The sequence below is a fragment of the Melanostigma gelatinosum genome (assembly GCF_949748355.1).
Source record: "Melanostigma gelatinosum genome assembly, chromosome: 6".
NCBI lineage: Eukaryota > Metazoa > Chordata > Actinopteri > Perciformes > Zoarcidae > Melanostigma > Melanostigma gelatinosum.
In genome coordinates, this window is record NC_136639.1 from 9,615,374 (window position 1) to 9,632,096 (window position 16,723).

Consider the following 16,723-nt stretch of genomic DNA (forward strand, 5'->3'; position numbering starts at 1 on the left):
TACAATGTAGCATCTTGTAAAAAGCACACACATGTAGATATATGAGTGCACAATCAGATAATTGGTTGAAGGACACATTTCAAAAACAAAAACAAACAAAAAACCATGAACTACAAGAGTGATTTAAATGGATGGTGAAAAGAAATATCCGCACATCCCAGTGCGCCGAGATCTGGTGTTTATTTTTCATCTGTTTATTTCTCATTAAATTATATGAATTATGGCGTGATCAACATCCCAAATCATTAGGGAAATCAAAAGTCACCATGTAAATTATGCTTACTGCCGGCAAGATGTAGGCTGTACATTTTATATGACAATTACAGTCCATTATTATCTGACTTGTTCCTCTCGTCTTGGGTAATTTCATTTGGGTTGCTCATTTCTTTGAGATGAAAAACGCCACGCGAGTTAGAGAGAGAGACCTCTGATTGACAGCGTGATCAGAAAAAGCAGCCGAAAACCTTTAAGCTTGGCTGATCTTTCATTTGTTCTGCTACTCAACTGCTTATCATGCTGTTTCCCTGCTAATAGCATTTTGCATTTGATTACTTCACCTGACGCAGCAGAGAGCAGATGAGGAGCAGTCGAGGAAATATGTTTAATAAGATGAACAAATCATTTAATTATTAGTTATTAATACTCCTCAAGAGGCAGAGCAGAACGTGGAAAGTTATGCTGCTGCTCAGCCTCCTTTGCTAATTGAGGTCATTGAAAGTCAGGTAGGTCAGAAGCTCACTAATCAATACTACTGCACTCCTTTATTTCCACCGAGACATATTTCCACTTTCATTACTCTGGGTCTAGGATGCTCTGCAATAGATTTGTCTCCTTTGCTTCTTTACCAGACCCAGTTCCCTCCCACACAGCTTTGTGTTTCATCTGAGCGGTCCACTGATTCTGTGCAGCAGACATACAGGAGTTTGGACACAGAGCCTCACAGTGTGCACAGCTCAGTGGTGGTGGTGGGGGTGGTTCTATGGGCAAGGCAGCGCAGGCTCCGAGGGGAGGGGAGCCATTATGCCCGGGCGGTACTTGGCTGGCCGCGGACCTTCCAGCGCCTGAGTTGGGGGCTCCATGCCCACGTTGAGGTGCAGCGACAGGTGGGCGTGGCAGTAATCCAGAACCGACTGCTCATACCTGTACAACGTCAGAGCACTCAGCTGCCTCGGTATCTAGACAGAAACAGAAAGCAGAAAAGAGAAAGGAGAGCAAAAGAGAGTCACGCGTAAGCGTTCTACATCAGCCAAAACAAAGCCACTGTTTCAACACTTTTATCTGCTCTTAGAATATTTGGAATTGTCTTAATTTACTTCATGCGGTTGTGGCACAGCGTCATCATTAATAGAGCCTAGGCAGCTGATACAGTGTGCACGCCCCAAGACCTGAAACTCTGTGGTGCTCAAAGACCCAGTTTCAGCTGGAGTGATTTATATGCAAGATGAAAGCCTTAAGCAAGAGTGCGCACATATTTTTTGCCCTCTTTTAAATGGAGTCAAGGTTCCATTTAGAAGAGAGTGCTTATTACATGACAAGCACTTTGCTGATTCAACGACCCCTCTTAGTTTTACGTGTTGCTGTGGTCTGAATTATGTCAATTAAATGGAATAAAGCTGCATAGTGGCCTGTGCAATATTGATATTAATACCGTAATGTCTATTAATGCTTTCACCCTAAATATGAATGCACTCCCATTCTGCATTTTGAAATGCACAAAGCAACACAATGCAGTGTATAGAAACATGGCAGGTCATGCAGAGCACATGCAGCACTTGATTTCACACGGAGACATACACTGACGTTGAAAAGTTTGGAATCACCCGTTATATTGTTTTTCTTCTTTATACATTGTACTAATATTGTTGTTTCCTTTGGCTCCCAAGTACCCTTTGAATTTGTTTGCAGATTATTATCGAACCATAACAGTGTTTGCAATAGGGCCCTGCCAATTATATGTTCAGCTGATATTCACAGATTCAATTTGTTCAGAGGACTTTTTACAATCTAAAAGCATGAAAGACTAAAGAGTAGTCCTCTCAGCCATCTAACTGGCCCCAATCCAGCTTTTGTGGCAAAACCTTTGAATGCTCTGTAAACGAAGCATAGAGACGCTCGGACTTCAACACACAGAGCGAGAGAGAGAGAGCGAGAGAGAGAGAGAGAGAGAGAGAGAGAGAGAGAGAGACTTCATTCTCTGCTCATGTAGACATTACTCCAATATATCAAAGTAAATTGTTGTTTGCTGATATATAATTGCTCTGAATTTCAAATTACCTGTCTTATTCTAAGCAATTAAGTATTCCCATTTTCAAACACTGCATATTCAACTTCACTATGTGCAGCTTAATAAATGAGCATACTGTTACAACTAATGTTGTTTATTGTTCGTTAAACCATTTGTTCCAAATTCCACTGTAAAATCCCACAAGCTGCAGGATTCACAGTGCCAGCCTGAAAAATCACTGTAATATGAGTTGTGGGCATAAAAGCTATTGTAAAATATGTTAGATTGGATTACTTTATTGAATCATGAAGCTGATTTGATGCAGAAATGGCGTTTAGATTTAAGTTTTCTCTGTATCTGGTTAGTTCACAGCCCTGAGACCATTCAGACGCTTGAATTTTAGATCATATAGCTTTCCAAAGGTTATGTTTCCTTTCATGAAATGATCTGGCTCTGTTTGCTCTCCGCTTTAATAAGAAGATTAGTTGAAGACACCCTATTGTCTAATTCAACAGCTGAACTTTGCACACTACTTCAGAGGCCTTAATAAAAAATGCATGAACAACAATGCTCAGAATACAAAATGAGCTACAGAGAGGGGGTCTGAATCTGGGAGGTCTCGGTAAAAATTGTCAGGGGAAAGACTCCAAATATTGAAATGGAGTCAAACATGTAAGTGCAGTCATTATACATTTGGTCGGTTGGCTGGTTGAACCAATAGCCCTCTCTCTGTGTGTACAGCAGTAGTTGGCAGAGCACTTACAACCTTTGTCTCTTTAACATCTCTTTCCTCCTCTGTTTGACTTTTGCATTGTTCGTTTATCCCGGCTAAAAACTAAAGGTGGCATAAAATAAACTCAGCTGCAGTTACTGAGACAATGAAAGACTTTTTTGGCTTCCATCTACAGATCTCAATCCATCCCTTCAATACATAAATAAGTCTTTGAAAAGAAATATAGGTCTCCTCAAAATAGCATTTTGGGTTTTTTGACAGATTTGTGTCATTCATAATAATCAGAATAGCAAAAAAAAAATGCAATGCAAAGGTTTAACTGCGGCTGCTTGTTTGTTGTGTCAGGTTATTTCTGCTGCTCAAACATATATTCTGCTCGGCATCACTGTGCAGATTGATTTAAACCTTCTCAAAGAAGCTGACACAAGTAGCTCTTCCTTTTTAAAAAAAAACATTGTCTTCAGTCTGCGGCAGATGCATCAACGTCAAGGTTTTTGTCTCAGTATGCAATGTGCTGTTTGGAATTGGACCTTTTTAAAAACTCAAGGAAATGACAAATACTTGATGTGTGTGATATACATTAACCGTAACCTTCACAAATGACACGGCAGACATTTCAAACGCTGCCAATGTCAAACTCCTTTTTTCTCCCGCCCAGGTGATATAGTGTGATGCAACACGTGTGGTCATGCCTCGGCCTGGACTTTGTGCTGTCAGAGTCGTGACATCTCTCAGCAAGAAGTGGAGTCACTGAATCCCATTTCCAAAATAACATGCATGCAAATGTTTTTATTCGTCTATCCAACCAAAACTCACATTGACATGTAGAGATACACACATACACGTACCGGTAAATACACCATGATATCCCCCCTGGCAAGTTTTATTAAAATACCACACTGTATCACGACCCTGTTCTGTTTTGTTTTGCCTCCTCCTCAACACTTTAGTCAGTTGCTACCTTTTCCAGCACTTTGCTTGAACTGTCACCTACTGTAGCTTACATAATGTGCACTCTTACTCTGAAGTTCACTAAGTTGCCGTCATGTTTTTTGTTAACAGGAGCCTCCCACCATAAATTAAAATATAATTTTATTTATGAAATAAAGTATATTTTTATTTCATGGGGTCTTCAATGTTTAATAAGGTCCTCTTCAGTTCATTGACAGCTGAGGGTGGTATATCTGGAACTTGTCTCTCTTAGAAGTAGACCTGACCTGAAACATTTGAGCCCACATGACATGCTCCAGATCAGCCCTCTAAAGCCACACTGTGTGAATTCATGACAGTGGCTGTGCTACTGACACTAAAAAGAGACGGAAACATCACTGAATTCGTAACTCTTCAACACTCGTCATTGCAAATGGGTTTGAATGAAAAAGTGAGTGAAGCAGTGGGATGTGAAATAGCAAGATTTCACACTTACAGTAGGAATCGTTCAAATGACATTTCCCTAAATGTGCTCTGCTCCGTTGTATATTTTGGTGCACTCTCCTATATTCTATTTCATGAGACAAAACAGGCTTTCAGAATGAAAACACAATGCAGCGGGCCGCGACGGTCGAGGTGAGACAATGAAGACGTCCAGGAAGTCCAGTTTGATTAACATCTGTGAATTTGAAGGCCAGGCATGCAAAATGAGGAGTAACATTTTGTAGTACCGGTATATATCATACGAACCATTGTATGACGATACGTTGCACTGCACAGTTGTCATCAGTTCTTTAGGTATTTTGCCGTAAACATATTGGACAAATACGAGTTTTGACCTGATATTGGGGTCAAAACAAAAGATCGAGGATGACTAAAGTGATAACAATTCATATTGAGGGGAACGTTGAACGTGTGTTCCAAATTTCATGGACATACAAAGAATATTAGTAAAGACATGTCACTAAAAATCCCAAATGTGAACCTCATGTGGAGTCAGGGGATCACAGAAGTCAGTAGAATTCACCCATGAATGTCTGTACCATAAGTTCCTTGAAATCTAGATCAACAAACAACAAACAGAGCCAGGCTACGTGGCTACAACAGGTCACAAAGTGTCTAAAATGATGAGTGCTGAAGCAGCACAGATACGGATGACTAATGTGCCTGTTTGTATATTTGGGGTATAGAGAGTTGGTCTACTTATTAAAACAAAACAGCTGTCTGGCAACCAAAAGGTCACATTTTAGATTTCAACAACATCATTGTTGTATTTCAATTAGTCAACCAGTTATTAGGACCTCTCCAGTGTTTTTGTGAAAGATTTCAAGCAGCTTTTCTATCTCAGTTGTATTCTCTCTGGATAAAAGCATCCACCAATTACTCAAATAGAAAATATTAATTATCAAAACAAAGCCAATTAACTTAATGCCAGCTCTCTTCATTAGTGTGATCAAGTCTCGATGCAGTTAAGAGTCATTACATTAGAATTAATGTTGTTTAAAATGTTGGCATTGCAAAACATTGCAATCATTGTTTGATTCACACTGGGCAGATGCAGCCTCTTGCCATCTCTCCATCAGTGAGATAACGTTTAAATATTTGCATTTCTGAGGCAGTAAAAACAGGCTCAGTTTCAAGTCTTAGCACAGAAGAAAGAATAAAAGCCTTTTTGGCGAACTGAGCTGAGTGAGCGTTCAGGTTTAATCAGGGATATTGAGGAAATGTTGGCTGTTATGGTCGGAGGTCTTTGAGAGGTGACTCATTGGCTAGCATAGCTTGGACAGCTGCCAACAGAGCTGCTTAGGGCTGAACGCTGCATACAGTCGTATTTTGCCCGAGGCATGATCAGCATCTCTCCTCAACTTGAATGGCTCAGGAAGTCCTTTTCCAATCTAGTTGTGTGACACACAAGCGGATAAATATAAAATGAATTCAAATCTTTTGATTACAATAGCTATCCAAGAATAGACTTGTTTCCTCTTGACAAGTGTAAGTCGTTATTCAGTGAGTCACTGGCGACTGGCCAAGGCAATAAAGTGGGCATCTGGCATCAGCCCGATCTTGTCCTCACTTTATGTTAACTGTTTAAACTGCAGCTCGACCTGTTTACCCTGAGGTGGATTTAAGGAGAACAGAATACAATGAGTGTCCCGTAAAAAGGCTGCTACCTGTGGAAACTACATATATTCCAGTAGAGAAATATATTCCAGTAGGCCTGATGCATGGAGATGTGAGTGTGGTTTTCATACAATTTTAGCCTCAGCAAAACATAAGCACTGAAATCCTCACCCCAGGCAACATGACATCATTCACTACCAGCTCTAGTGGACATTTTTGCCCAACACTGCAGTGTGTGGTTGGTGTAGCACACACCAAGTCATTTTGTAACGATAACATGAGCCATTCTTATGTATGCTGTTGATAAAAAAAAGCCCAAGGTACACAATGCAAAAAAATATTTCATGAATGATTGACATTTTGAAAAATTCCAATTTGCTTTTTTTGCAGAGAACTAGATGAGAAGATACCTTTTGTCTGTGCGATAAATATGAAGTTCAACATAAAGCAATGCTGTCCAGCTGCTGCTGGCTATCTATAGCTTCATATTTAGCTTATCACAGAGAATGTAAACACTTTGGGGTTTGAACAGATATACAAAAAATATATAATATGTTAATTGGTGAGCTGGTATAGGTGGATTTTGTTACCTTTCACCCAGTTTCTAATATTAATGCTAAGCTAAGCTAGCTGGTGGCTGGCATCCAGCTTCATTTTTACTGTATGACATGAGAGTGGTGTCAATCTTCTCAGCAAAAAGTGAATAAGTGCACAATATTTTCCAAAATGTAAAACTGCTCATTTAACATAAAGATAGGACAGGAAATCTGCCCTTACATCAGAAAAATCCGTTACGTAAAACTGTCTCTGCAAATTCCGTGTTTTACAACAAAAGGTACAATTCTTCAATAAAGCACTCCGCTGGCACACCCTAAAGCACTTTACTGCACACGTTTAATCTGGTGACACATCACACAACAATTAATTCAAATTCCTGAGCTATTAACTTTGGATTACTCATGAAAACATTCACATAGGTGGTCCCCCTTTGCACATCTCTGAATGTAGGTCAAGCTGCAGCTAAATGATTCACAATTAGGTGATAGGCAGCACCGTGCCAGCATGGCTCAGACTGGCACGGGAGGCATGAGCTCTCATTGGCATATTAACAACATCCTCCGCCAGAGCCGTGCTGCTGCTCTCTGTCAGCTGGATAATTCACTCAGTGGTCAACGCTGAGGCGAGAGAGCACAAACAAGCCTCTATTATCATGGCTGTCTATTAAGCTACACACACATGGATGCTGATTGGCATGCTAATGGCCACAAGACCTTCTTCCCTGATTGTTGCTTAGCATGGATGAATTTTAAAAAAAGATTTCAGAGTGAGCTCATTACAAATAAACTAGTTTAAGTGGCGCATACTGTACTTTAGGGTAAATCTAAAATGAGATACTGTGTACTCACATCTTTTACTTAGCAATACTGCAATGTAAAAATACTCGGTTACAAGAAAAAACTCCTGCATTTGAAATGTTACACAAGTAAAAGTATAAAAGTATCAAGATCTACTTCCAGCACAAAAACTATTTAAGTATTACCGGTAATTTTGCAGAATGGCCCATTTCATAATCATATCCATCAAATTAGTGGATTATAACAACACGATATATATATATTCATGTATTGCTGGGTAGCTTACCTATGATAATCCATAATGATGTATTAGTTGAACTATATTTTTGTATTATCAATATTAATCTGCAAAGTAACTAGTTATGAAAGCTGTCAAATAAATGTAGTGGAGTAGAAGTAATCATTTTTGAAATGGAAATACTAAAGTAATGTTCTGTAAAAATGTACTAAGTTACATTCAACCAACTGTTGTGTATTGTATATGTTATTATGAATGTTACACATATGCATAAAAAAGCCAGGATGAATTCAGCAATCAGGAGAGAAATAACTGACTGTCTGAACGGCAACTGAAAGTTGTACATTACAATACTAGCATTACATTACATTACATTACAGCACTGAAACAGCCCTCCTTAAAGTCACCAACGACCTCCTCCTCTCCTCAGACGCTGGTCACCTCAACATTCTCATCCTCCTCGACCTCACCGCAGCTTTTGACACCATCAACCACAACATCCTTCTCTCCCGCCTCGAATCCTGCCTCAACATCACCGGATCTGCTCTCTCCTGGATTAAATCATATCTCACAATCAGACAACAGTTCATCAGTATCAACAACTGCACCTCCTCCACTGCTCCTCTGTCTCAAGGCGTACCCCAGGGTTCGGTGCTTGGTCCTCTTCTGTTCATCCTCTACTTGCTCCCTCTTGGTAACATCATACGTCAACATGGACTTCACTTTCACTGTTATGCCGATGATGTCCAACTCTACATCTCCACAAAAGCCATCACCACTGCTACTCACTCCACTCTCACCAACTGCCTCACTGATATTAAATCATGGATGCAAACCAACTTCCTCAAACTGAACTGTGATAAATCTGACATGATCATCATCGGTCCCAAATCCCTCACTAAAACCAGTCACAACTTCTGCCTCACCATCGACAACTCCACTCTGTCTCCCTCCCCACACATCCGCAACCTCGGAGTCATGTTTGACAGCAACCTCTCCTTTGAACACCACGTCGAACAAATCCCCAGAACTGCCTTTTTCCACTTAAAAAACATCGCCCGTCTCCGCCCATCACTCTCCTCATCTGCTGCTGAAACTCTGATCCACGCCTTCATCACCTCCAGAATTGACTATTGCAACAGTATTCTTTACGGCACATCATCCAAAATCCTAAATAAACTCCAGTACATCCAGAACTCTGCTGCTCGCCTGCTCACCCACACCCGCTCCCGTGACCACATCACCCCTGTTCTCCAGAACCTCCACTGGCTCCCCGTCCCACAACGGATCCAATACAAAATCCTTCTCCTCACTCACAAAGCCCTCCACAATCAGGCCCCCTCCTACCTCACCGACCTGCTTCACCACCACACTCCATCCCGCCGGCTCCTCTGATGCCAACCTCCTGTCTCTTCCACTCAGGACCAAGCACCGGACATGGGGCGACAGAGCCTTCTCCATAGCTGCACCCTCCCTCTGGAACTCTCTCCCCAAAAACATTCGAGATTGCACTGACCTTTCCACATTCAAATCAGAAATCAAAACTCACCTGTTCAAAACTGCTTTTAACGTGTGACTATTATTGTGTACTTTGTTTTTAGTGTATTGTTTTTATATATGATGATTTTAATGTAAAGTGTCTTTGAGTGTCATGAAAAGCACCATATAAATAAAATGTATTATTATTATTATTATTATTATACTGCATGTTAGAATTCCAGAAAGATCATCTTATACTGACTTTAATATTCACCATGTAATTACATTTCTATTTGAAAAGCGCTTAGCATTTGTCAAAATAACCATAATCCTTCAGATGTGGGGATTTATCGTCTCCTAATGCTGCTCATTCCATTTTCTGCTCATCAATGTTGGCGACACATGGTGAGATTTACTGTTATTTACTGGATGGACAATTTATGAGTCACTACAGTCTTTCCTGATGTCTGTAGGTAAAAGTAACCTGAATATGGATACCAATAAATATAGGTGCATAAATGAATCCCTGTAAGAAGCGATGTGTGCTACGGTGGTTGCTTCATTCTCCCTCACTGACAGTTTTTCTCTCTCTTTACACTCCCACACACGTTCCTGAGTGCTCTCTCTCACACACACACACGCACACACACACACACGCACACACACACACACAAGCAAACAGTATGTCCTGATGCTGCTTGTCAAAACAACCATTAGTTGCATCAATCCGGAGAAAAAATGTAATTGTTGCATCTAAGGTTATAGTTATTTACTTGGAACTGTATCATGGTGTATCTAGTTCAAGCTTCATCGTTATTTATGGAACAAACATCACATGCACAAGTTGGAGCTAAGCGCTGCTTTCATTCTGTTGCATGCATTGTACTGAGGACTAAATATTGCTGTCCTTGATACAATTCCAATAACGTTTATGACAAGAAAAATAAATCCATAACATCCATTTCCATTCAGCCAGAGACCTTAAGTAATCCAATTTGATGAATACCAGATGCCCTACTGACATTCCCTCTGTGTACAACATGAACCAGTTAGGGATTCTTTTTATAATGCTACATGTGGTATTATTTCATCTGCTTTCTGGTTGCATGGGTAGACCAACTCTGCTTTACTGGGAAAATAAAACAATGTGTACCCTTGACCAGTTTCTTCCAAAGCAAACTGAAAAAGTATTCATAAGGCTGCTATAATCAACATGTTTATATTTACAAAGGATCACATCACTACTTGCATGTGAAAGGTAAAATTGTTTTGGTTTTGGTCCGCAACTTTCATGTTTGGTTTGTGCTCTCACAGCATCATTTTCAGTGATAAGTGTACGCTATCTATATTGGTCGCTATCTATATTGGTCTGACATTCATCAAGTGACCAGAAACACGACTCCAAATGAATGATAATCTTGCTCCGTATCAGCTTGATGTATAATAAGCTTCAACCATATCAATTTAAAAGATGATAATGTAAATGATGCGTTGATAACCAAGTCAGTTATTATAGGTTTAATATAAATAGTTATTCAGTTATGGTCTTAACCCCCTTATTCATTTTCAGGATCACAAAGAGATGGTGCGGCATGCAATGGGAGGAAAGCAGAAACAAGCGAACAGTCGCATGTTATAGAAATACAACAAAGTTACTCAAAAATTAAATCAGATCACTAATAAGAGACAACATAGTACACGGAAGGTACTTCTTGGACTTATTTCCCTCACCAAAAGAAAAGCGGTTCGTCAAGAGAGACAAACACTCAAAGAAAAACTGAAAGAAATTCAGTGCACCAAGGCCAAGCTATTTCATTCTCTAATGGATCTCTGGAGTTTACCAGCCTTGCTTTGCCCAGATGAGAGACCGAGCTGATGTTGCAAATCACTGATAATTTAGTGCTGTAAGTTCAAAAAGGAAACAAAGGACTAGACTGACAGACGTGTGTTTAATGGATATGGTAAGAATACAATCACCTTGGTTCAGATTGAATGCTCATTGATTGTGCGGATGAGAAAAGTTGGGCAATGTTTCGTTTGATAGGAAGATGTTACGGATGTGTAGTTGGAGTCTCTTATTTGAAACTTCTTGAATCTGTGTGGATTTATTGAGGTTCTTCAGGACATCAGAGATATGGTAATCTGCCAACACTTTATTGAGATAGTCCAATTAAGTGATTGTATTAGTCAATAACAAGTCTGCAGAGTTCAGCATAACTAAACACTATGTGAAAGTGTGAAATTAAAGTTTGGAGTAGGGGTTAATTTGGGGATTACAGTTCAATTTAAAAACAGGGTTTGGGGTTTCGGATTAAAATGGGGATGGGATAAACTAAACTCAGCTTTGGGGGAGACATCAGTCTGACTCCAAAGAGGCTGCTGCGATAATCCTCCTGTTGGCTTTTTATTTTACTGTTGCTTTCTGTTTCATTCCACTCTTCTCTCCCGTCTCTGTTGCAGTTGTCGGTGAGACACAACAACATGAAGTCGTCAAGCTAACAAGCTATCTGCTAATTAAGGACAACTCTGACAAATGCCTGAATTGTGCACAAGGCAGGTAATTAGTCATGAGAAAGCTGTTCCTCGGTTACATCGCTCCTCCACTGCTATATTTAGAGAACGCGCAAAAAAGTTCTGCATCATGAAGATTTAGAAATTCAAATTACTCATGACATATTTTACATATGCCAGAAAACAGTCTGTGATTGAGGAATGATTTTCTTGCCTGGCCAACTTTCTCAGTTATGGAAGCCAGAAAAATACAAATTTGGGAAAATAGAGATAGGGTTGAGGAGGGAGATGACGAAACAGCAGTGAGCTAATATTCATGTCAATCAACAAACACCATCCCAAACATACACAACCTTAAAGCAGTGTCAGCATTAGAGGATTAATTAACAGGTTTCTTTGGCCACTTGGGGGCACCGCAAACAAGCTGTAAACACAAATTGACATAATACTTTCCACCAGCTCCTGAGGGAAATAACTGCCTCTTTAGCAGCTAAATGATCCATTATCTTCACTGGCGAGTTTCTATCTCTGTCTGTCTGCTGTTTGGTGCTGGGTGGGTAGCAGACTCTGGGATTATCAGAGCTTTTTTTCCCCTGCTACGTCTAGAAACACCAATGAGTGCGGAAACAGTGAACCAACGGAGTAAAGATGCGGGCAGTAAACCACAACAATGAGTTGAAAGACATCATAAATCTGCATAGAACTGCAGTCGAGTGAGAAATCTCTGTGGGTTCATCACTACATCTGCTTGATCATCTACATATGCAGAGTGCAAAAGTAGTGCAGAGAGAAAGTTAGTCTTGCAGTAGTTCTCTAATGGCTTCAGCAAAGTGACGCCATCAGACAACTACTTTTTGGTTAATAGTGAATTGAGTAAGAGCATTGGACAATAAACATATGGGGGACATATCATACATGTCCCTAAAACATGTCTGGAGGTGAAGCTGGCTTTCTTGAATCTAGAAAGTATCTAGATAGTAGATCTTTGATCCAGCCACGCAGCCTTACAACCTGTGTGGCTACTCATGTATAGCTGAGTTGCTAATGAAGTTATCACTGCCATTTATTTTTCATTCATCTCTGATAGTCTCCAACAACTCAGAGCTGCATTAGTTCAGTGGTCGAAGCACAGCAACAGATGCTATCAAATAATCTATAGGCTACATTTCAGCATTTCAGGAGTTGACGGATTAAGTTTGTACACGGTGCTAAACCATTTCATATAAATGTCACAGTGGAGGACCCAAGATGCTGTTGTGCCATTGCTCCATCATCTAGTACATGATTTTCACTCCTGTCCAGTTTCCATGGTGATAACTCTAAAGAATGGGCTGTATGTCTCAGTGTTATTGCCGTGGAAGATTGTGTGTGTGTGTGTGTATCTGAGTATGCCTAATGATATTTGATGTGCTCTGTCATTATGTAAATATCCTTTTGTTTCTGCTCTGATATTAAATCTTTAAAGATAGTGACCACAAATCTCATAGAAATCGGCACACACACACACACACACGCACACACGCACACACACACACACGCACATCATTGTCCTGCTCTTGATTTGGTCTCTGTCTTCATGATTGGTTGACATACCTGCTAGGAATCACTGGATTGCCAAAAATACCCAAGACAATGAAATGCAGAATTGGTTCATCCCTGTTGTGTTTGTCTGCTTCCTTCTAAAGAGGACTAGAGGATGGCCATCTGGTTAAGTACGACAGTCTCAAACAGCCTCTGAACTCAAACAGACTTATCCAATATCGATGTGGCTGAAAATGTGAGGCGACAAGAGATGAACTGCAGCCAGCTGTTGGCCTTCCGTGATATTTCCACAGCGGAACGATCTGCACTGAGAGGATCAGGTTGTTATTAAGGAACAAGGCCCGGCAAAGATTGATGAGACGTGAATATTGCAGGGGCGTATGCTACCCAGGCGCACAGTTGCACCCTTATAGCAGTGGTATGTGCTTTACCATTGTATTGGGAGCTGGACCACTTCACCTGCTCAACATGTGAGGTCATCCAGCAGGCTATGCTGCCCATGCCTCCAAAGCTTTCCACTTGCCACATATTGGGAAACACCTGAAAGCCTTTTACTCTGAAGTAGCTCAGCCCAGTCGCCTGAAAAGAAGGTGGCATTGTATTTTTCACGGATCGATTGAATGTTGACGTTTTTGCATTCACTGACAGCAAGTGACTTAAAGGCCCAGTGTGTAAGATTTAGTGGCATCTTGTGGTGTGTAGCAGATTGCAACCAATTAAACTATGCAAAAAAAGGAGCTTTTGGCCCCATCATGTTGGTCGATTGAATTAGGTTTCTCTTTCGTTTACATGTTCACAGATGTATTGATAAAGTATTGGCTTTTTAGTTGCAAATATTTTATTGCATGTATAGAAACAAGCGTAGTTGCCATCAACTTGAGTATCCTTCACTTCCCCTGCTCACTTCACCACAGCGGCCTATCTGCTTGCACTTTGTGTGTGTGTTTGTGTCGATGTGTGTGTGTGTGGTTGGAGGAGCTCAGTCAAACAGAGAGCAGAGCAGAACAGCTGCAGCATGATAACAGATTACATCAAAACCTTAAAAAGTACGAATAAAAACACGAGTAATCTCTGGGTTTATCAATACAGCAGTAATTTAGCACCGGGGCCGTTTACTAGTTCCGGAACACATCCCTACCCCACAGATAACGTAAAGCGCGAAAGGCTCTCACTAGAGCCAGTGTCCGTTCTGCGCTGCTGTAGAAACATGGCGGTGCAAGATTGTGGACTCCGTGGAAGACAACCCGTTCCCTAAGAAGATATGAATGCTTTTTTCTAAGCTAAGGAAAACACTACAATTCTTAGTTTCAGGTGATTATACATTGATTAAAACACAGTTATGAATATTATATTCCATTGCTGCGAATTAATCCCCCTAAGTGTTACACGCTGTTCCTTCAATACAACGAACGACGAGCAGAGTAAGTGATGTAGTATATCAAGTGTTATTGAAAGTTAGGTGGTATAATATATAAATAAATATTACTTTCTGACCTAAACAAAGTAGTTTTGTGACCTAATCATAAGCAGTCGTTCACAACATTTACCATGTGGCATTGTGCGTTTCTGAAAGCGTGACAGCAGGATGAAATGTATTTCTGAAACGTATTTTCGGTGCAAAGACTGACATTTAACGGGTCCTGTGGTTTGCAGAAAAGCAATAACAATGCCAACATTCTTGTGGTTGTGTAGCTAGTCACTAAGGTGAGTGACTATCTGCTAACTCAAAGATCTGTCGAGGGACGTGTTTTGCACATTTTTATGAGATCAGTCGAAAATATTACAGGGAAAGAAGCAGCTTGTTGGATGAGGAGGGAAGCGTGTGCAGGGCGACTAACCATATTGGCATTCAGCATAAGCTGTCACTGCTGTGGTGTTTTTGCATTAGATTACCTGTCAATCAAACAGACATGTTTTTCCTTGTATTTTCGTTTAGCGGTGATAATATTTGGTTGCTGTTTTCCTTTTGTTTACCATACAGCTTTTCCTAAAAAACCCAGTGTTTACTACAGACAAACTGCAGGCAATTAAAATGCATTATTCCGTGTTTGGGAGAATATATCTTATGGGAAAGCCCTTACAGACAGTGGGTGTTTAAAACAGGAATGGAACTGCCGTCGTGAAGTATCTGTACTTTGAACCACTGTTGTGCTGTAATGTTGAGTCATAAAAACATGTATTTATATGAAAGTGTGACAGAATTTCACTTAAAAAAAACAATAGTGCTGTCGAGCATTTGGGAGTCATTGAAATTTGCTGAGCAGAAGTTCCACAAAATCAGCTTCTCTGCCAGGATGTTGTCAACAGGTAGACAGGTATTGTTCTATTCAGAGGACTGATGGTGGGAAAAGAACATTGTAGCTGAGAAGCCTCTCCCAGCCTTGTCTGCTTATCTCCTCTCCTCTCTCTGTCTTCCTGCATTTCCTCCTCTGTCTAACTAACACCTCTGTGGACACATCAGAGTGATGGTCAACTGTATGAAGATGAATGAATCTCAACTGTCTGACGCCTTCCTTCATTTTACTGCAGAATGTTTCCCGTGTGCGTGTCATACTTTAGGTGCTCATCTGTCACCTTGGGTAGCCTGACAGGATTTCCCTGCAGGTCACCTTGAGGATGTAAGTTCACAGTCCCAGTGCAAACGATTTGTTGCCCTTACAAAACTGCTGCAGCATGACTCAGTCGCGCTGTCTGTCTGCTGAACACGGTGAAATGCACCCAGCAGAATGCACAGTAATAAATCACATGAGAAAAACAAGTGGAGAGAACGAAGGGAACAGAGGAGTGGAGGTCAGCAACCTCAATGTTTTCAAAACAACATGCATTTATAATCAGCGATTTGATGGCGGATAGGGAGGCGTAAAGGATGTCAGTGGGGTCTGCTGTATCCTGCAGGGATATAAGGAGACTTTCTGTTTTTCTGGAAAAAGCATAACCCTGCATCTGTTTTTTAAGCCATGCAGGATTGGAGATACATGTAATTGTTCACACGATCTATGGGTTCAGTTTGATTATTTAGCAGTGTTCAAAATAAAGAATTAACAGCAAGCAGATTAGGAGTTGACTATTGATCTATGCTCAGCAATAACATTAACTCAGTTACTTCTGACAGTACTCTGGTTTGAAATCTGGTCGCCTGACATATTAGTGCCCAAAAATGTAAAGGAGAGATACACCAATTTTCAAAATGATTACATGTTATTCCTATGGTCGCAACTCTCTCCCATATCCAAAAGCCAGAGTGCTGGAACTAAAATGTGTGGTGTCATCAAGTAAAACATTGGGAAAGATGTTCTGGATGACACTTAGAGCATGCAGGGGGATGTTCTGAGTATAAGGGTGTGTTTTCTGTTTCAGAACTTACAACGCCACAACAGAATTAAGCTCATTTGGGTATTAAAAAGAAAATAAACTTTCTGTGGATCCATACGATCAGTCTACCATTCATTGTTTTAGAAGCAGCTCCAGACTTTATACTTAATTAAATCACAAGTTTGAGATCTACTTCTCTGGTTTGAGAGATAGTAGCTCATGTTCACGAATATTGATTGAAACTTTCCGAGGCCAGGAAATAACATATTGGAATTCTT

At 40.5% G+C, this 16,723-nt stretch overlaps 1 protein-coding gene across 1 annotated transcript in view; it reads right to left on the reverse strand.

The window, feature by feature from the left end:
* Positions 1-977: 977 nt before the first annotated feature.
* LOC306778693 (leucine-rich repeat transmembrane neuronal protein 4) overlaps positions 978-16,723 on the reverse strand; it is a gene marked incomplete at its 3' end in the record, with an annotated part of 48,016 nt that continues 32,270 nt past the window's right edge. Inside the window, exon 3 of the mRNA XM_079270331.1 lies at positions 978-1,175. Within this exon, the coding sequence (XP_079126457.1) occupies positions 978-1,175 (198 nt within the window). The remainder of the gene's footprint in view (positions 1,176-16,723) is intronic.